Below are 22,463 nucleotides of genomic sequence, written 5' to 3'. Positions count from 1 at the left end.
CCCGTTTTTCGTCATTTTCCCGCATTAGATACATGACGGAGACACGTGAGTCATACCGTCTGAAAGGCAGTTCTATTCTAAAGAGAATGATGTGCAAACAATGGTCCTAGGGTAATTAGGGATGCGTCAGGGAATTTCTATCAAAGTATACTTCTGTATAGGGAAATATGGGGCATTTTCTGATTTTTGGCGGGCTTATTTTTTCACGTAGAAGATTGAATTTATGCACAAACATTCAGTCCACCGAGTAGTATTTACCAGACATTTTTTCAGATTTCTGCGTTAAAACAGGGGGATCCAGAGGGGCTAAAAGTTGAAAAAGGGATATTTTACCCCAAAAATCCCGTTTTTCGTCATTTTCCCGCCTTAGATACATGATGGAGACACGTGAGTCATGCCGTCTGAAAGGCAGTTCTATTCTAAAGAAAATGATGTGCAAACCATGATCCTAGGGTAATTAGGGAAGTCTCAGGATTTTTTTTTTTTACCTGTGATCATGGTGTTTTGCTGTAATTTGGGGTATTGTGGAGATTCTTGATAAAATTTCTCCCGACTATTCAAGATAGAAGCTTGAAATTTGGCGCACACATTCAGTCTACCAAGTAATATTTATCAGAATTTTGGAAGATCTCTACGTTTACACAGGGCCGCTCCAGAGGAGCCCAAAATGTGAAAAAAATTTCCCTCCGAAATTTTCCTTTGACATCAATTTTCCCTCTTCTGATATATGATATGGGCATGCAAGTGGTACCATTTGAAAGCCAGCTTCATTCTAAAGAGAATGAACCATGATCCTAGAATAAATAGTGACGATGCAGTAGCTGCTTGACTGAAAGTCTAAAACATACCCCAAAAACCCAGTTTCCCTTAAGGGTTAATGTTGCTCACGAGAGGAAACACTGCTCGCATGTCTTCTCGTCTCGATATCGAGACCACAATAGATTTTTTAATAAGCAGCTCAGTTGGGAAGTAATAACTGAGCCGATGGCTAGAGCCGGCTTGCTTGGGGCGAACCATCAGCTCGAGCTGGCTTGGTTGGAATGAGCCATATGCTCGGTTCGGCACATCTGGGCCGAAGGCTTTAGCTGACTCGGTTCGGTGAGCTGTTGGCTCGTCTCACTTCGCGGTTCGGGTCGATAGTGAGTGAGAGGTTCGGTTAGGTTAGGTTAGGTTAGATTAGCAGTAATATTGCACATGTTGTTAGATGTAGACCTTGAAAAGAGGACAAATATTTAAGTACGAAATGAATACTAAAAAGAGCACGCATATTACTTCTAATTATTTAATAATTTGAAGATGATAATTAGGTTAGTTAATATGTAATGTTTAACGATTAATGGAAAGTACAAACGATTTGGTTAGGTTAGGTTAGGTTAGCAGTAATTTTGCACTTGTTAGGTTAGGTTAGCAGTAATATTGCACATGTTGTTAGATGTAGACCTTGAAAAGAGGACAAATAATTAAGTACGAAATGAATACTAAAAAGAGCACGCAAATTACTTCTAATTATTTAATAATTTGAAGATGATAATTAGGTTAGTTAATATGTAATGTTTAACGATTAATGGAAAGTACAAACGATTTGGTTAGGTTAGGTTAGGTTAGCAGTAATTTTGCACTTGTTAGATGTAGACCTTGAAAAGAGGACAAATAATTAAGTACGAAAAGAATACTAAAAACAGCACGCATATTACTTCTAATTATTTAATGATTTGAAGATGATAATTAGGTTAGTTAATATGTAATGTTTAACGATTAATGGAAAGTACAAACGATTTCGTTATAAATTTCATTCCACGTTCTTTGCACGTGTGAGATTTTCTCCTGTGGATGTGTCTTGAGCCAAACTTGAACGTCGATTAAACGCCTTACCGCACTCTTGACATGTGCGGTTTTTTTCCTGCGTGGATTAACATGTGTGTAGCCAAAGTTGAACGTCGATTAAATGCCTTACCACACTCTTGGCATGTGTAACCTTTTTCTCCTGTGTGGATTAAGATGTGTCCAGCCAAATTAGAACGGTGATTAAATGCCTTACCACACTCTTGGCAAGTGTAAGGTTTCTCTCCTGAGTGGATTAACATGTGTCTGGCCAAATTTGAACGTAGATTAAATGCCTTACCACACTCGTGGCAAATGAGAGCTTTTTCTCCTGTGTGGATTAACATGTGCCTAGCCAAAATAGAACGTTGATTAAATGCCTTACCACACTCTTGGCAAGTGAGAGGTTTCCCTCCTGTGTGAATTAACATGTGTGTGGCCAAAGTTGAACGTCGATTAAATGCCTTACCACACTCTTGGCATGTGTAACCTTTTTCTCCTCTGTGGATTAACGTGTGTCTAGCCAAATGTGAACGTTGATTAAATGCCTTACCACACTCTTGGCACGTGTGAGGTTTCTCTCCTGAGTGGATTAAGATGTGTGTAGCCAAATGTGAACGTTTATTAAATGCCTTACCACACTCGTGGCATGAGTGTAGTTTTCCTCCTGTATGAATTAACATGTGCGTAGCCAATCTTGAAAATACACTAAATTCCATTCCACATACTCCGCAGATGTGGGATTTTTCACCTATATGCACTAACTTACCGCTTGACAAAGTTGAACTTTGACTAAAGCGTTTATCACTCTTTTGGTACGTATCACGCTTTTCACTTTCCTGTGGCAGCATATGTCTTGACAAACGTGATCGATGAAATCCTTTGCCAAACTGCATCGAAGTATGTGATTCCCCATCTGAATGAGAAATTGTTTCCTTTAATGTAATAAACGTATCCTCTTCTCCGTGGAAAGCTAATACGTTAGAGTGCCTGTAACAAGTTCAACCAACAAGGAAATGTGAATGGAGATAATGATTAAGTAGCAACAAAAAATATAATCATTCGCTATATTTCATGATAAGATTATACTTAATTTGTTTTATTACATAAAATATTGTAGAAATATGAAATGGAGTACCACAGAGAAGTCTCCATATCTCTCTATTCCCAAAATAAGAGGCTGTAGTTTGTTTCACTATATCAAATTGAACCATCATTTATATCGTGCCGGTCATAAGTCTTTGACCAGGTAATGGTACCTGCTTCTAAACAAATGCGCAGTATGAGAAATAAATCTCTCTTATCTGTGTTTCACTTGGAGAAAATATAAACTTGCGATCCAAAGGTTTAAGAGCAAGTCAACTTACTAATATAAAGTATACCGAAGATCTCTTACTTATATCATCATAAGAGGAACATGAAAAGCTTTTTGAATCGAATAAAAAAATAACATACAACATTCCAAGCTGAGGCTGAGAAACTTAACGTAACCAGACTAAAGACGAAACATTTACAGCGTATTGATCATGGTTAAATGTTCTAGGCGGTTGACCACCAATCTGGAGAATCTTCGACCGAATACACCTCGAGCATTTTTTTTTTACTTTAGGAATTTTGATGGCGATTGATCGAAGATAACACACGCTTTATTACATTCAAATATCTGAATACTCGTTTGTTTCAACACTTGAACTATCAAATTTTCAGGAATAATACTAGTAATAATAACAATTATGTCGAAGAATTAAAAACTTATTATCGCTCAGGTCATACCATTACAAGCAGAAACGTGATATTAGGCAAAATAGATTTCGGTTTAGTGTAATGTTGCCCATGAAAAGACGATTTTCTCATCTCGATTCTAAAACAAACAAAAAAAAATCGGGATGAGACGTAACATTTTGATGCTCGACGGGACAAGGTTAACTCACACTATCGTCACGCTTTGGAGATGAGAACCGAGACGTGACGAAAAGTATCGGAAACATTTCTCGTTGTGACGACGTGGATCGTCGCGAATATGTGGGTCACTTGTTATTATGGATTATTTAGGAAATAGATGGCGCCATCTTTGATTAATATGGAGACTTGCGACCTTATTCTCCCTTCGCCCTTTTCCATCCTACCCTTTTGGTCTCAAAATCCGTTTTGCGTTGTAGTAAGAAACTATATATGAAGATCTGGTACCAGCTGGTAAGGTAATATGACGAGGTCCTCGTGATGTAAAATCCGGATTGTGATTGGTTGGTTTTGAACCCGGAATGGAAGCCATGGATCAACTGACGTAGATCGTCAGTTGGTCACTCTTCGAGGTACGTAGTGTTTCTTTTTCAAATCTGTTAAATTAAATTATTGTTTTTTTGTGAAAATTGGTGTAAATGTATCATCAGAAATTTCGTGAGTATACTCATAAAGGTATTTGAAAAATGATAAATACTTCTGAATTGTCATATTTAGTCTCGAGCAAGTGCAAAATATTGCCGATTGAAAAGTTAGATTACTGAAAAGACGAAACATAGTGGTTGGTGTAGGCCATGTTGGAATGGCGACTTTTTTTTTTTTTTTAATGTGTGCTAGGCTGTTTTTCCATCAGAAAACAGTAAGATTGTTTGTTCTTCTTATTACTATTAATATCGAACTGTTAATAATTTGTGTACTATCTGTTTTTTTTTATTTTTTATTATTATTACTTTTTTTTCTTTTTGTTATAATAAATTGTTTATCCTTGTTAAAATTGAAATAGTAGGTTTTGTCATTGCTAATTAACTTCCTTGAAACAACTGAGAAATTTTTGCTTGCATTTTTCGTAAATTAAAGGTGAGGGTCATACCTATACATATTCTGGGTGCGCTACGCGGCCTTTTAATACAGTACCGGCGAAAGCTCTCCTCGCTTTTTTTCAGGATTATTTCCCTGATGGGCGGGTCTGTATTTGAATGTTTAGATGTGTGCTATTCTTTTTCATTCTATTCAAGTATGGATTTTGGCCCGGGGTGGTCATTCTGAAAGGGAAGGGGGATTAAGGGTGTTTTTCGTTACAGAAGAGTGACCAACTCGGTTAGAATTCTCTCACTTATTAAATTTAAATTTAACTTCAGTTGTTTATTTTCATGTTAATGGCATATAAAGTCAGTGCTGTGCATGTAATTACTTGCTCGTATATATTAATTGGGTACCTTGTAGGAAGTCTTTGTACGGCAATTCAAGGAATTGGTTCCGGGGATCGAACCCATACTATCTGGTATATAAGTATAGAATCGTATCCAAAAATAAAAACAATGGCTGTAGGTGGGGATTCTAGTTTCTTTCTTGATGAAGAGTTTATAGACGAAATTCCTGTGGATGTTAATGCATTTTTGAATATGACTATAGAAGAAAAGCAATCGAAAATATTTTCTATGAATGAAAGTGATGCTAAGAAACTGCTGTTGTCCATAACAACTGCTAACAGCAAGTCTGCACCTGTTGGTTCGGGTGTTGTAGTAGGTCAAGGTAGAGGCACTGATAACACAACCACACAGCCGGATGGTAGTGTGTGTGTGCAAACAGCTGGCAGTCAGCCAGGTCATTTACCTTTTAGCTCGGTGAACGAAGAAGCTAGAGCTGAAACTCTATCTGGATTGACACAAAATAGTTGTTTTAATAAGATGGAACAATCATCAGCATTTTTGGTTTTACGTTCATTCATGGAATCATTAGAGAATTGTGATGGTACGGATCCCTTAAAATTGTATCAATTTATTCAAAAGATTGATGAGTTTTGTAATATTGAGCGTTTTCCTTTTTCTGCGGTTTTGTATTCATTGCGTGGGAAAGTTACGGGTCCACTGCAGGAAATTCTGAACGAGCTGCCACATACATGTAAAAGCTGGGATCTTGCACGTGACTTTGTTTTTCATAATTTATTATCAGAATGTGCTATTCAGAGAATAATAGTAGAATATATGTATCGTCATCAAGAGAATAACGAGGATTTAAAAGCTTTTGTAAAGCGTGTAACCACTGTTGATAAACTTTTGAAGTTGCGTTGTGGGGATGAAAAACTGATTAGTTTCATTACCAGTGGCGTTCTTCCGAACATAAGGGAGCGGTTGTTTTACCAAAGAAAACCCCAGACAATAGATGAACTTAATAAACTAGTTAGTGAATACAGGTATCATGAACTTTATATGAAGCAGTTTAGTTATAAAACGAGGTCCCAAACAGGGTTGCCGGATGCTCCGGTAGGGAGTGACTTTAAGAATTCTCGTAGAACTATAAGCTGTTACAAATGTCAGGGTCCACATCCAGTGAGGCTATGCCCAGAAAACAAAAATTCGAAAACATTTTCTTCTTTTTCAAATAAGACCAATAGGAACTTAAATCGTTTAAATAAAAAAGATGTTGCGGCGTGTATTGAAGTTAAAGTATGTGGAATTGCAGTGAATAGTTGTTTAGATAGTGGGTGTGTGACTAATCTTTTGAATTTGGAGCTCTTCAATAAAATTAAAAACTTTAGTGATGTGCAAGTAAATTATAAAGAGTGTTTCAAAGGAAAGACTATAAATAACGAATCTATGGTGTTGAGACCTTCAGTTTTGGTTCCGTTTACGGTGAATGATTACACCTTTAAATGCAAACTGTTTTTGTTTAAAGATTTGGAAATTCCCATTTTGATGGGACTAGACTGTTTTCGTCAGGAAGGAGTTTTAGTGGATTTCAATGAATCTAAGGTTGTTTTTAGTAAAGGAAATGTTACTACCCCTCTTGTTGACTTCCCCTCCCCCTCATCTTTCCAAACGAATTCTTCTGCGGCTTCTTGTCATTCCAGGGGTCCCGGCGACGGAGGGTCATCCGCTAGGCTATTTTTGGGAGATCTCTCTAGTCCCGATGGTACGCCCTGGAGCAAAAGAAAGAACAAACGTGGAGCAAATAAACAATTGGTCTTCGCTCGTTCGAGTTTTCCTGAAATTACTGCTGATAGGGAGAGCGACACTGGAACTTCGTCTGGTGGTCCAAGGATGTTTGGTAATGGAGAGGAAAAGAACAGGTTTGACAAAAAGCATTCATTCCAGAAGAAACAACATAAAAAAGTAAATGGTAGGAGAAACAATAAACATTCGGTTGAGAAAATAAAAGAGAATTCCAGCTTTAATTCTAATCGAAAAAGTGTCGCGGATATAGGTGGCTCTGTTAGTTCTATGTCAATAGAGGGAGAAAAACAGTGTGTTAATGATGATGTAACGTCTTGTTATAGTAAAGAAGATTATAATTCTTCTGATGTTTTGGGTCAGGAAGGAGATCCGTTACTATTAGCATTTAACAAATGTAAAAGCGATAAGTGGGAAATTAGTACAGATGAAAAGGTTAAGATTTTGAACGGTATTGATGAGGATATGGTGAAACAAGATCCTACTTTGGTTCAGTATGTAGAATATTTATTAGATAAATATGCGAATGTCATTACCCACCGAATTGGTACTATCAGTGACTTTGAATACACTATTCAATTAAAGTCCGATGAAGTAGTTCGGGAGCGCCAATATCCTTTTTCGAAAAGTCAGCAACAAGAGTTATCGAACTTAATTGAACAATTATTAGAAAATGGTGTGATACAACCTTCTAAGTCTGAATATAGATCTCCGTGCTTCCTGGTGCGTAATAAAGATGGGTCACCTCGATTAGTAGTCAACTACTCTAAACTGAATCGGCTCATTTGTGGGGACGGCTTGCCATGTCCTAATATAGAGGAATGTATTAGTTCGCTCGCTAAAGCTAAATATGTAAGCAAGATATATGGAAAAAAAGCTTTTTTCCAGTTACAGTTGACTCCCGATAGCCGTAAGCTCACAGCATTCGCCGTACAGGATAAATTATATGAATATTTGCGAATCCCCATGGGTATTTGTGTCGGAGTACAAGCACTTATGAGGGCCTTGGATGATATCCTGGGAGACCTACGTGGGCGCGGGGTAGAATACTATGCAGATGACATTGTGATCTTTGGTTCTACAATCCAAGAACATAATCGGTTATTAGAAGAAGTCTTATCGCGTTTTGCGAAAAGGGGCTTAACCATCTCACCAGATAAATGCTTACTTTTGAGAAGTAGTATAGAATTTTTGGGGTTTCTTATTAAAGATGGTGAGCTATCTATGTTGCCAGATAGGTTGCAAGCTATACAGGATCTCCGTCCGCCTGTAAATCGTCGGGGGTTGTGTAAAATGTTAGGATTTTTAAATTTCTACGCTAAATTCTGCGATAATTATGCAGGTATCGTAGAGCCGATGAATCGATTAAGATCTCCGAAGGTGAAGTTTGAGTGGGGTCCGTTACAGGATGAGAGTCTTGCACAAATAAAAGAGGCTTTTTCTGAAAAAATTATTTTGCGAATTCCGGACATGAGTAAGCGCTTTTACTTACATACCGATGCTACTTTACGTTGCCAAGCGGCTATTTTGTCACAAAAGGATGAGCAAGGTTTATTGCGTCCTGTATGGTTCTACAGTAAAACTTTGAAACCAGCAGATTTTAATCGCACTATTTTTCAACTTGAACTTCTTGCTATATATAATGCGGTAATGAGATTTCGCCCGTTTTTATGTTCGGAGTTTACTATTTTCACGGATAATAGTGCCTTGGTTAATATGCTGCGAAACCCTAAGAACTTAGGAAGATATGCCAATATTGTACAGAACTTATTTGAGTTCAGATTTAAAATAGTGCATGTCTCGTCTTATAAGAACTATCAGGTAGATTTTCTTTCAAGGATTTATGAGATAAATCCGAATGATATTGATGTTGATCCTTGTCCTTTTAATGACTCAGAGGGATATATGTATAGTCTGTGGAATTTACCGCTAGCACATGAGGACATTAAACAGTATCAGCAATCAGAGGCAGATACTAAGGATATTTATGAGATGGTAAAGAGCCATGGCGGAGAGCATGAACAATATAAGTTAATGAGAGATACTTTATACATAAAAACCAAGGCCAAGGTGTCGCCTTATAAAATACTCGTCCCACGTATTTTGAGACCTCTACTACTAAGCTATTATCATACTTTATTGCCCAATGGCGGGCACTTAGGTTTGTTGAAGGTATACAAAAAGATTTGTAGATATTTTTCTTGGCCAAATATATTCAACGAAGTGCGGGACTTCGTTCGCTCGTGCCATGAGTGTCAATTAGTAAAGGCACGGAATACTCTTCCGCAAGGACAACTAATTTCGGAATATTGTAAGGAAGTTAACGCCCACTATTACGCAGATTTAGCGGGGCCGTTGCCGTCTAGTTTCGGGTATCAATATGTCCTTCTGTGCTTAGATAATGCGAGTCGTTATTTACATTTAGTTCCCTTACGCAATGCTACTAGTAAGTTAGTAGTTAAGGCGCTATATGATATTTTCTGTAAATATGGATTTATTAGAGCTATTTCCACGGACCGGGGCCCTTGTTTTTCATCGGCCTACTTCAAACAATTTTTGTTTGGTAATGGGATAAAGCACATACGCTGTTCTCCGTATTTTCCAGGAGGGAACGCAGTTGAAAAATATGTGAGATTGGTTAAAACGAGCCTTCGGGCATATCTGGATGGTAAGCAGGAGAAATGGGTACGTTTCCTGAATGAGCTCCAATTTTGTCTTAATGCTGCGGAACATGCGGAGCTTAAGTTTAGTCCATTTCGTCTGTTTTTTGGGAGAGAACCGGTGGATACGTTGATGGTAAAGTGGAGTATTACACCTGAGGATTTGGAGGGTCCTAATAATGCCCAAATATGGGAGCAAGCTTTCGTTAATATGGATAAAGCATGGGAAGCAAGGCGTCGGTTGTATAATAAGCGGATGCTTCCAGTCACGTTTGCTGTCGGAGACAGGGTGTTGGTGAAGTCTCAGTTAAAATCTTCCTTGAAAGATAACGTAACAAAGGCATTGATGCCACAGTGGTGGGGGCCAATGACAGTCGTATCTAAACCTACTGCCAACACACTTCAATGTAAGACTGAAGATGGTAAGACGGTTGTTACCCATACAAGTTTAGCAAAATTATATAGAGAACATAGAAATGTTAATAACATCAGTGATAATTGAAAGGGATAATGAGAAGTGAGGGTACCAGTTTTGTGTGTATATTTTGTTGTTATTGTTCACCTTCATAATCAATCAATCATCTACTAACACTTTTTCCATCATCATTTCATTTCATCTTCATTGAAAAATGTCTAAGGTACTCCTCAAATTTGGTTAAGATGATTTAATTTGTTCATTTTATTGAAAAATTGGTCAGTAATGAAAAATTTCTTTGGGTAAAATTTTTCATCTATGGAGGGGGATGTGTGACGACGTGGATCGTCGCGAATATGTGGGTCACTTGTTATTATGGATTATTTAGGAAATAGATGGCGCCATCTTTGATTAATATGGAGACTTGCGACCTTATTCTCCCTTCGCCCTTTTCCATCCTACCCTTTTGGTCTCAAAATCCGTTTTGCGTTGTAGTAAGAAACTATATATGAAGATCTGGTACCAGCTGGTAAGGTAATATGACGAGGTCCTCGTGATGTAAAATCCGGATTGTGATTGGTTGGTTTTGAACCCGGAATGGAAGCCATGGATCAACTGACGTAGATCGTCAGTTGGTCACTCTTCGAGGTACGTAGTGTTTCTTTTTCAAATCTGTTAAATTAAATTATTGTTTTTTTGTGAAAATTGGTGTAAATGTATCATCAGAAATTTCGTGAGTATACTCATAAAGGTATTTGAAAAATGATAAATACTTCTGAATTGTCATATTTAGTCTCGAGCAAGTGCAAAATATTGCCGATTGAAAAGTTAGATTACTGAAAAGACGAAACATAGTGGTTGGTGTAGGCCATGTTGGAATGGCGACTTTTTTTTTTTTTTTAATGTGTGCTAGGCTGTTTTTCCATCAGAAAACAGTAAGATTGTTTGTTCTTCTTATTACTATTAATATCGAACTGTTAATAATTTGTGTACTATCTGTTTTTTTTTATTTTTTATTATTATTACTTTTTTTTCTTTTTGTTATAATAAATTGTTTATCCTTGTTAAAATTGAAATAGTAGGTTTTGTCATTGCTAATTAACTTCCTTGAAACAACTGAGAAATTTTTGCTTGCATTTTTCGTAAATTAAAGGTGAGGGTCATACCTATACATATTCTGGGTGCGCTACGCGGCCTTTTAATACAGTACCGGCGAAAGCTCTCCTCGCTTTTTTTCAGGATTATTTCCCTGATGGGCGGGTCTGTATTTGAATGTTTAGATGTGTGCTATTCTTTTTCATTCTATTCAAGTATGGATTTTGGCCCGGGGTGGTCATTCTGAAAGGGAAGGGGGATTAAGGGTGTTTTTCGTTACATCGTCTTATCTCGATTCTCGAAATTGTGCTTCTTTAAGCAACAATTGCTATGTAGACTGAATCTTATATATTATTTTGTTACTTTGTATTTCAGAGCTCACTGAATTATGGTCTGTGTGTATATTTTTGTAGCAAAGCTTTTATAATTACATCTGGAAACTAGGGATGGCCACACTTTCCGGAAAAACGGAAAACGGAAAATTTTCCGGAAAATCGGAAGGCGGAAAATTTTCCGGAAAAACGGAAACGGAAAATCGGAAGGCGGCAAATTTTCCGGAAAACGGAAAATTTTCCGGAAAATTAAAATGTTCACTTGGAATAGTGACATTGGTCTTCTTACATTAAGAAATATAACGAAAAATGCTACGCGAAAACAACCTGTAAATTAGGCAATGCTCTTCACCATCTAGTGCTAAAGAAACGGAACTCAAAATTAACAGTGGATAGGAGAGAAAAGGTCGAGTAAATCAGCGACAAAACATTCCTTCCTCCTACACCTATTTGTACACTTGCTTAATCATGTACTTTTTTGTTTGCGTGAGGGTTTGCAGATCATTCGTTTGCACCGGGAAATTCCCAACATGCGTGTGTTTCGGGGAATCCCCGATTATGCGTGTACCTGAGGGTAGAACTCTGGCAGTAGAGCTGGCAGTGTGTTATTAATACAACTGGTATGTTTATATTCCAACCATTTCTTCATTGCTTATCGTGATCACGGTGATCTGTCAAGGTCACACATCCTGGAGGGCCGGGGGCAGCTCCCTCAAAGTTCATGTGGACCCCGCATTCTATTTATAAATATACAATATTTTGCACAATTTGAATTCAGTTTGTCTTAAAACCCTCATATATACCTTCTGCATCTGAATGGATCCCCAAAGTTACAGAGAAATCGGCGCCCTAGATTGATTCTATAGAATCCACACGCAGTAGTATTGGCGGGAGTACACTACGTATTCCAACTGAGCTCAGGCGTTAGAACACCGGATTAACATTCAGAAGGCCGATGTTCGATTCGAGCACTCTATCGTCCCGATGAGTTTTTCTTCTGTAAGTTTATTACTCAGTTACATCCGACCTGTGTCATAGACTTTTTAACCCTAAGATAAATTCAGTTCTACTGATGTAATTCAATTTTACACTTTACCCTAGTGTTACCATCTTGCAACTATAAGCGTCACGAATTCCAAATACCGGTACTATTGACTATAAATACCATAGTATGTAGCACTACTTGAAACTAGCGCCAGCTATTCATATAATGATCTATTCCACATAATTCTCTTAGTAACTTTTTCCGCTAATTTCTCTTAAACTGAAGGACGATTCCACCTAGTCATCGATACATCAATTCAGTTCTCAATGCTGACTTATTATCTATGTTTCTGTATGCATTTGAAAGTTTTACTTATTATTAGAGCAACCCAAAAGCATACAAAGCATAAAAAGCATAATAGCTATTTACACATATGATTGGTACCTTGAACATGGTTGTGGCTGTCTAGGGGTCCAGAAGAAACTAATTTTAAAAGCATAATTTTAGAAAGTAAAGCATAAAGCATAATTTAAAAGATATAGCACAATTCTTTAAAAAAATCTCTTTAACTACAAGTTTAACATACTGTATTAATATTTTTAAGAAACAATATTTACAATGCAAAATCATTGAGAACATAACAATGCAACAATGAAAAGCTTATTTTTATTTCTGTAAACTTTTTGGTCTAATCTTTTGACGTGGAGAAAAGAATAAAGGACAAAAAGAAAACTTCCACCAACAATGAATAGTACACAAGAACTCCACACTATACTGTTATGTGTACCTCTTGAAGTTGGGCACTTTCTGTACTTATTGGTGGCATCTTTTACTTTCCCTTTCTGTATATATGCACCTCTAAGGCGCACACAAGTGATTAAAAAAAACTGACTCGAGTAAAGCCTCGCTTTACAATGCATTATGTAGTATTATTTATAAGTAGCTGACGTGCCGCTGCTTATTAAAATTTTACGGTCAAAATTACTAGAAATCCTATTCTAAACATACACAAATCACACTTATTTTCTGTAAGTTGGCCACTTTTTGATGGATCCGATGGTGGCCAACATAGACAGGTTCACTTATCCGTTACTCTTTCACTTCTATAGAGATAAATGTTGAAAAAATTGTTAATTTGAAGCATTTCTAATTTGAATAGAAAGTTAAGGAAGAAGGTGGAAGGTATCGTCGGGACGCTGATCCGATCGCAGAAGAGCTGCTCGACATCTTATACACTTTTTCTCTATGAAAATTAAATAGCAGAATTATTAATCACTTACTAAACAACAGCTGCTACATACCTGTTACCATTTTCGTTTTGTAGCGATAAATGTTGAAACCGGAGACGGATAATTTTAACCACGTGCACTTTGAATTAAATTTCAACGGAAAAAATAAACATACTATTTGAATCGATTACAGGAAACTACAACGTGATAGATTTTAGCATTCTAACTCTACGAAAATAAGTATTGAAATTGGAAGTAATAGTAAATTTGAAGTACTTCCGTATTTGACGGTATCGTGAATAGTCATTATATATTGTATACAGACGCTGAGTCGCGTGCAGAAAACTGATTCTGGTTATCTGCTTGTTCTATGGCAACGGAAGTTGAAAACTATATCGAATCGGATGTAACAGTAAATTTGAAAACCGTTCGTTTTTGGGAGAGCTCTGTAGTAATCACGATATGTATAATTTAAAAATTGAAATGTTTCCAGAAAGCCGCACTTCACTGTCTGTTACCTTCTCAGTTCTGTAGGGATAAATGCTGAAATCAGAAATGGCTAATTTGAAACGCTCACGGTTTGAATAGAAGGTGGACGGAAGAGATGGACGTATTATTGAGAAGCTGAATCGATTGTACGAAACCGTATCTCGATATCTCTAATCGTCTTTACTCTACAGAAATCAGTATTGAAATTACAAGTTTAGAGAATTTCAGTAACCTCCGATTTTGTAACGTACTGTTGGTTATGATATGCCCACTACAAACCCTCAATCAGTTGCACAAACCATTTGTTAATGTCTGTTACGGTTTCCATCGTACAATGACAAATATGAACACCACAAATGGTTAATTTAAATCGCTCCGCCTTGAATAGGGCTTAGTGGAAATAAAAATAACTGGCAATAGCTGTTGAAGTTCGAAAGATGTTTCAAATAGAATGGTTGGGAAATTTTTCATTGTTCGTACCTGAGATATTCTTACATTCTCTGACGCTTTCTTCATCGGTTTGGTATTTCGTGTTGGAAGGCCTCACTTCAATTTTTACGGCCATATATGGCCGAGGAACAAGGACTGTTCACGTGATAATAATGTGCTTAGTGAATGCTCCTTTGAGTCTGATTTTCGGGACAATCACCAATTTCCACCTACCCACTTTTATAACTAAAAGCTTATTGGATAATAATTCTGGTCCGGACGCTAGGAGTGAACATCGGGTTTTTCACGGTTGGCCATATACAAGCTTTGGTTGCTAACTAGAACGCTCAGTGTGTGTGTGGTACGCCTGCCTGTTTGGCACTTTGCAGAGCACTCACCAAGGCGAGTGGGATCCGTTATTTTTCAAAAGTAATAGAAGGAAGCGCTCCCCTTGGAAGGGTTGAGCTAAAGTGAAAGTTTAATTTTGTGAGTTATCTCAAATGAAATAATATATACATATATAATACGTGCTAACATTCTCAAGTTTGTCTGTAATATCAGTTTTTACGTAATGAACGTTTGAGTTCGAATCGTCGAGTAACAGGAACTACCAGCATCAGTTAAGACTATCACTCACTTATACCAGCGAAATTAACCTCCGTAGCTCCAAACTTATCCTAGCCTCCGCCCAAGGAACCTTCTGTGAACCTGTTATGTAGTGAATTCTACCCCAGGGCCCGAGTGATATCAGCTAACCGGTCGAAGATTAACTGTGAGTGGTTAAAACATTGCTTTGTTAATATATTTAAAAGCCACCACTTCGTTGAACGTACTCAAACAGAAATAAGAGAGGAAAGGTTAAAATAATCAAAGAACGTCAATAATAGTTTCTTGATTGCTTGTAATTTTCTGTGTCATTTTAATTGTATATTTCGTATCTAGGAATATTATACTTTTACATAGGCCCTGTGATTTATATTGTATAGTAATTTATGTCCGTTGATACTTTTGTCAAAATCTACCGTTTGTACATATTTTATTTTACGGTACTTACGTTTTATTGATCTGTGTGCCCAGATTCGGTTTCAATAAGATATAAGTGCGGAAGTGATCGTGACCTGCCGTGGTAAAGCTGGGGTAAATGCAAATGAATATTTAGGTTTACAGAATTTCAACACCGGCAGGGAAAAACACGATCACAGCTGAGAGGAGCGCAACAAAAATTTGAATTGAAAAGGTCTTGAAATAGAACGAATTGAAACTTTCTTTATAGTTTCCAGCTAGGGATATTCTTACAAATTTCTAAATTGTACAAAGAACAAACTCTTAATTTGTTAAACTTAACTACTAAAAATGAAAATAAATAAATATTTTTTTTCCGTAAAGGTGGTTGTAGAATAGTTGCAAGTAAACGGTAAAATCCGAAACAAGTTAGGAAAATATTTCCAATGCTTATCTCCTAAAAAATTTTTTAGGATCTTACAGAACGAATGGGCCTAGATATGAATCAAACAATTTCTTACTTTTTTATTTATTTGGGACGTGTTTCCAAACTGTAGTGATTATTGATGTCATTTTCGATTTCGAGTGGTGAATGTTTTAAGAATTGTTATAAATATTTTTATACATCAATGGAACCATTATGTATTGTTCTGGATTACTCAATAGGTTATGATTATTAATATATATTTTTCGGTTATATCTTTTGCATGCTATAATAAACAAATGATACACAATACGAATTTTTTGCACAGTATTTGATAAAAATTCTTATTATAATACTGTACAAACTTGTATTTTACCAGACGCCAGGCGAAATAACACTAGCTTCAGGTAAAAATTGCATATACAAACAATTTTGAAATAAGAAACTGATAAGAATAAATAAAAAAACACATTCTTGCGATTTCCATATCTATTCCCGGTACATTTATAATTCCTTATCATAATTATAATAATAATTATTATTATAAAATTTAAGCAAAATAATACTAATTAGATACACCTACTGCGCCAAAAGACTATGGATTCGATACTGATAGCGGCCCCATTTGATCATTTTTTCATCTCTACTCCTCCTAATACTTTGGGGTCTTTCACATCTATAGTACCCTTTTCCATAATACCCATATAAGTGTATATTAACTTGCTGTTATAAATTAGTATACGAATCGAGCTTGATACTCCTAACGTGATGACAGACAGAGAGAAAGAGTAAATTAATAACATCTTCTTAGCACTTCCTCTTTCCCAGTTAAGGTTAACCAAATAATAATATATAATCTACTGTTTATTAAAAACTATGATGTCTTGCATAAAACTTTGAACTACCATAAGGCGGGGTTACATTGCACATCGGGCGTTACTTTGCACAAAATTTTAAGAGAGTTTCAGTTTTCTGTTGGGAAAACCATGAGCAGTAAAGAGGAAGTTTCAACTGCCACCGTAAGATAGAACATGTAACTGTATTTTGGCTATAATGTTGGCGGTTAAATTCAGTTCCAATTACCGAGAAACTTTGTTCTTGTAGAGGTATTGAAAGCAGTCACTGTAAAGGCTGATAAAATTTGAAAGATATCATCGATAAGAATTTGCATCAAAGTTAAGTTAGTTTCGCAGAATACTATCATGTATAGTGGGACTTTGAGGCAGTAGTTGAAATTGAAATGTGTAACGTTTTAAAGTCATAAAAAACGTAAAACTGGGAGGTGTTTCAGCATCTACTCGCGGTTACTCTGCACCGGTCCAAGATAACACTTAGATAGGAAATTATTATCACTGGAGCCTCCTGTGTTTTAAATTTAGGTAAATTTCCTATTTACGTAGATGCCGGAATGAATTTTTTGTTAGAAAATAAATTGTGAACAGTAGCGTATCCAGAAAAGTAGTTTGAGAGGGGCTTGATTCAAAAAGACTGTTTTTTTTTTTTTTGGGAGGGGAGTGGACTTGCAGCTTATACATGTAGGACTCACTAACAATAGATTTTTAGGCAAATCTTTACTTTCAGTCAAACAGTGACTGCAATCAATTCATCTGATCCGGTTACCGGAGCAGTTTACGAATCATTCCTAAGCTGCTCCCGGAACTGGATCAGATGAATCGGTAACAGTTACTGTCCGAGTCAAAGTAATGTACAATGTTAAGAATTATCCTGTAAGTACAAGGGCCAAAATGTTACTAAACACTATACCTAATCAATTTAGGTGAAGCGGTGACTATCAATATTGATATCTAAATCTAGTGCTTCCCCAACACCCTACTCAAGTACCATAAAAACATCCCAAAAACCAATATTTAGTCAAACCAGTACTATAAAGCTAACGTAAGAAGGAATTAAAAAAGATACTCATCACTAATTATAAATCAGAGCAGCATGACGAGGAAAAATAAATTACATCTCACCAAGATAATGGAACCACCAGGAACAAAACAAATATTTGTCAAATACTCAAATCCAAAGCAAATCAAGAATAAAAATAATATCAACTAAAAATGGAAAGCACTCACCGTTTCGCCATACCAGAACACTCATGAATAATGAACTCATAATTGATGATTCACGAAAAAATAAGATAGCAAGAACACATGTGCAATACTGAAGTTCACATTACTGAAAAATGTTCCTTTCCGCACAGACGTCGATTTATTAAAGCGAGCACACTTGTTATTATTACAAACATGACTTACAAATAAACACCCACTTTTACCATACGTCGGAAATATTTTCAGTCTTCGGCCATAACCATGACAGGTTTTCTCTAACTCAAATAAACCACACAATACTGCAAAGCGATATGAGTTAATATCCGAATCTAATACAAACTTATTTAAAAACGACAAGTTCAAATTAAATTCATGTTACGGTTTCTGAATCGCACTTGCTAACTCGATCGTCGCTATGAAACGAAAATTCAATTACCCGCTCACTGCATTCCACACATACAAGCAGACAGAACATGAGACGTCACAGTAACAAACTATTATATGACTACAGAGACACCTAGTGAGAAAAATATTAACTACCACCAATTTTTCAAAAAGGATGTCACACAAAAAGCACGAACAGTTCTAACAAGTGACTCAGGCAGAAAGTTCCAGCAAGTGACTAAACCGATAAGAACCGATTAAAGTCACTGTTTGAGTCTAATTAAGTACTTGCCTTTAAAAAAAAATCATGCAATTTTGAGTCATGCAATCATGCAGCCTAAAAGTTACAAAACCCGTAAATCTTCCACTGATTACGGTTCAAATGATAAATTTGGACAAAAGGAATAACCAAATGAAATCAATTCACGAGGATAAATTTTCCTGTCCGTGAGTTGGCACTTTTGTGGGACATATGCTAAACTATTAGAATGTGGTTCCTGAGTCGGTACCAGAAAATACATAATTTTCTTTAAAAATATCGATATTTCAAACTAAGTACTGATACCGGTACCATCATTCTAATATCAATATTATAAAATGCATGCAGTTTTGTGTAGAAAGTAAAATGTTTAAATAGTGAAGGGAAAACATTGCACAGAAACGTATATTCAACATACTTTTTTGTATGTTGTGCAAAGTAACCCCACCATTAAAACATTACAAATTCAACAATTACATCAAAGTCCCATTATGCACACTAGTATTCTACGAAACTGACTTAATATTGACTGAAATTCTTTTAAAATTTAGCGGTCTTTACAGTGACTGCTTTCCATACCAGTTCAACAACAAACCCTCCCCGTAATTAGAACTGATGCTGACCCCCAACATTAACGCCAAAACACAGTTACAGGTTCTATCTTACAGGGTAGTTGAAACTTCATGTTTACAGTTCATGGTTTTACCGACAGAGGACTGTGAAACTCTTTTCATATTTTGTAGGTAGTAATGCCCAATGTGCAAAGTAACCCCTTGTTACGGTAGCTAGTAACAACTAATGATGGTTAAATTCCCGGGAAGATATTTTTAGGGAATATTCCCCAGAAGATTCCCAAAATGGGATGTTATCCGAGAATTTATGTACAATCAGAAAGAAAATTGCATTCTATTACTATATGATTTCAAAGTTGAATTAATTTTTATATCACAGCATATTATGACTGTTGTCCTAAGAGGATTCTTTAAAATATATATTCTGAACGGTACTATGTTACTTTATAACAGTTTATTATATTTAGAGAGTACGCATAAATGTATATTTATTTACAATATGTTCTATCAATTAAATATGTGGGAAAAAATTATATAGTAATAATTTAAATTTATATGTAAGTGGATTTGCTCAACTTGACTCTATCACTGATATTATAACACTTCAAATTTAAAAATGTTATAAACCAATTAGGTTGGGTAAATGCTAGAAGATACATGTCTCACCAATTTAAAAACATTTGCGCATACATATTTATGTTCACAAAATTTGCAAGATACTTACTTATCTTTATATTTTAGCACGTAACATTGCCTTACACGACCTTTCATTCTACCTATTTCTAGAAATTCCATACGTTAATTCACATGTAAAAGAAGTCCGAGTACCTCTTCAGAACTTCAAGTCAGAGGGACGAGACAGACCGACGTCTAGTATTAATGGTGGTTCAGGGTTTATTAATAGTACTTCATCTTATTTCTACATAATTCTAAATTACTTTACAAAATGGTTCTTTTTCATCATTTGTAAAGTAATACTTTGCTAATTTTGGCTGTTCTTTAGCATTGGGGGCCAGCTTTTGCACCTACTTTTTTGCGATATTCTATTCCGATGCGGCTGTTTTATAGTTTCATACGTTAAATTACGTTACCGACATTAAATTTAAACATCTTTGCAGACCGAGCGTTAGCGAATGAAGGCGGATTAGAGCCCCGCATGGCACGTTGTTTTCTATCTTCTTTACCAACAGTTCACGTTCTTGTCTCCCATAAATCACTTCCACTTACCTTACTGTTTTGTATAAATCCCCTACTTCCCTAAAAAAATGCGCTCCATTTTTTTTTTTTTTTTTTTGGCTACTTGAACATCACTATCAACTCATTTCTTCCGTAAATCATACTATTTTTTGCTAGCTTTGGCCCCCCAATACTAAACAATTAGTTTACCTTTTAGTGAAAATGGAAATAGCACTTAAAAAATCATATTATTAGTTATATAAAGTACGTCAAATAATTTTAAATTTTTTAACCTCCAAATTCTTTAAAACCTAGAATTAAATCATAATATATTAAAACAAAGTAATTAGTCATATGGTTCTTATAATTTGGAAAATAAAGTAAAGAAATGGAAATAAATTCCTTCCCGGGAATTTATAGGCCAGGGAAAAAACCCGGGAATATTCCCATTTTTTAAATTCCTTCCCACCGGGAATATTCCTACTGCCCATCACTAGTAACAACTGTAAGCGAAATGAAATATCAAAATTGAATATGGCAAATCATAACACGGAACTAGAAAAATGTTCGGGAATGAAGTAATCCATATAATTAAGAAGTTACGTCCATAATATATTGTGTTACTTCGGAACACAAATATACAAGCAAAGAAAGCATTTCAGGATGTTACCTATAAAATAATTAGGAACGTACATGAACGCATTCAACACGTAATTCATATAAGTTATCCTAAATACAGAATTTTGCGTATCCTCGTTTACCCACATTCTGCGTAATGCCCTAATCTACATAGCAATCTTATTTTTACCGGCCATCTAGCACATGCTGGTTAGCGTTGTTTTTACAATAATTTACATATCATATACGTTCACTAAGCCCCTATATTGAGAAATGGAGGTCCATACCCTAGAAATGATTCCTGGGAATGTAAAAACTCGACTTCCTTGAAAGAAATGAGTGCAGCTATGAAGTGGATTGATGTATGGACCTCTACAATTAATGAACATTCATTGTTGGTTAAAATATTCTTTATCTTGTATTTTGCTTATGTCTTTCGAAGCCCTCCCGAAAAATGAGACTAGACCCATTTGAGCTAAATCCTAAGTAAAAATACAAACGTTCATAGCTTTTGTTCCAATATAATACATTCCACGTTTAGATTTGGAAAATTTTAGGATAATTACCATTCTCACGATTTGTTATTTTACACAAGTCTCCATATAAATATACAATATCGTCGAGCACCCATATTTTAAATATGTGCAACAATTAGTGACAAATGTGTAATCAATAATAAAGAAATAATTATTTTATCAAACTATGAACTACATAAAATGTGTATGAGTGGTATCAATCTTACTTTTATTTGGTATACAGCTAGTCTATGTGTGCTATGCCATTTCCAAATTGTAGGTTACTAACTTACGTTGGAGATATCTCGTATACCTAAATATTTCTCGTGAAGTATTGCTTTTAACCAACAAAGTTTCCGAACGCATGTAACCGTATTATCAATCTGAACCAGTTAGTATATGCAAAATTGAACATTACCTTTCTGGCCGAACTGAATTTAAACTTATTTTTGTTAATTGTTGGGAGTCATTAGAGTACGACGCGCAAGTCTCCTGAACCACTATTTTTCTTAGCGTTTCTATATTACTTTCAAATGCAGGATCTTCTACTGCTAATTCTGATTTCACCCTCTCAACTTTTGGTTTCACATCCAAAGAACACATAGTTGTATCCTTGTCCATTGTTTCCTCTCCTTCCGTTGTAGATAATATTAACTCTTTGTTGTCAGTCATCAGTTCGTAGGTCCACCCTTTCCCTTCGAGTGAATCTTCCTGAGGTAAGTCATAAGCAATTTCTTCTTTGCACATCAATTCCACCTTAAAAGACGCCTCACCAGCCATTGTGAATTGAAATATAATAAGAATTTAACACTGTTCTTATACTTCCCTTATATTTTATGTTGCCATGTTAACGAAATGATTTAAAAAAACGTTCACAACAGCGTTGCCAGGTCACAGTTCGGAATTATTCAAAACCTGATCGAAATTATGCTAGATTCGGTCAAATTATGCTAGATCCCCATAATTACTAATTCAGGAGTTTTAAAAGGAAAACAAAAACAAAGTTGAGATACGATAACATAACTTAAAATACGCAGAGTGCAAGAATGCGTGGATAGAACTCAATACTTCACGCAACAAAGCTTTAACTC

General features: G+C 35.9%; 2 protein-coding genes across 3 annotated transcripts in view; both read right to left on the bottom strand.

Moving 5' to 3' along the window:
• Window positions 1-838: 838 nt before the first annotated feature.
• LOC145682365 (uncharacterized) overlaps window positions 839-22,463 on the bottom strand; it is a 44,952-nt gene continuing 23,327 nt past the window's right edge. The window contains exon 2 of the mRNA XM_081753940.1: window positions 839-2,811. Coding sequence (XP_081610066.1) covers window positions 1,869-2,811 — 943 coding nt within the window. The 3' untranslated portion in view covers window positions 839-1,868. The remainder of the gene's footprint in view (window positions 2,812-22,463) is intronic.
• LOC145682367 (uncharacterized) lies at window positions 2,818-22,318 on the bottom strand. Of its 2 annotated transcripts, none has more exons than XM_081753942.1 (2): window positions 21,791-22,318; window positions 2,818-6,700 (listed from the first exon to the last, which is right to left on the bottom strand). In XM_081753942.1, the coding sequence occupies exons 1-2, from the start codon at window positions 22,150-22,152 to the stop codon at window positions 6,682-6,684; spliced, it is 381 nt and encodes a 126-aa protein (XP_081610068.1). In that variant the 5' UTR covers window positions 22,153-22,318; the 3' UTR covers window positions 2,818-6,681. The 2 variants fall into 2 exon arrangements, with proteins under 2 accessions (XP_081610068.1, XP_081610069.1); XM_081753943.1 differs by lacking the exon at window positions 2,818-6,700 and adding an exon at window positions 13,304-15,135 and having other exon boundaries at window positions 21,791-22,316.

This window comes from Thermobia domestica, chromosome 3 (assembly GCF_964235325.1).
Source record: "Thermobia domestica chromosome 3, izTheDome1.hap1.1, whole genome shotgun sequence".
NCBI classification, from domain to species: domain Eukaryota; kingdom Metazoa; phylum Arthropoda; class Insecta; order Zygentoma; family Lepismatidae; genus Thermobia; species Thermobia domestica.
Note: the sequence above shows the minus strand (reverse complement) of the source record. Positions and strands in the feature narration are given on the sequence as shown.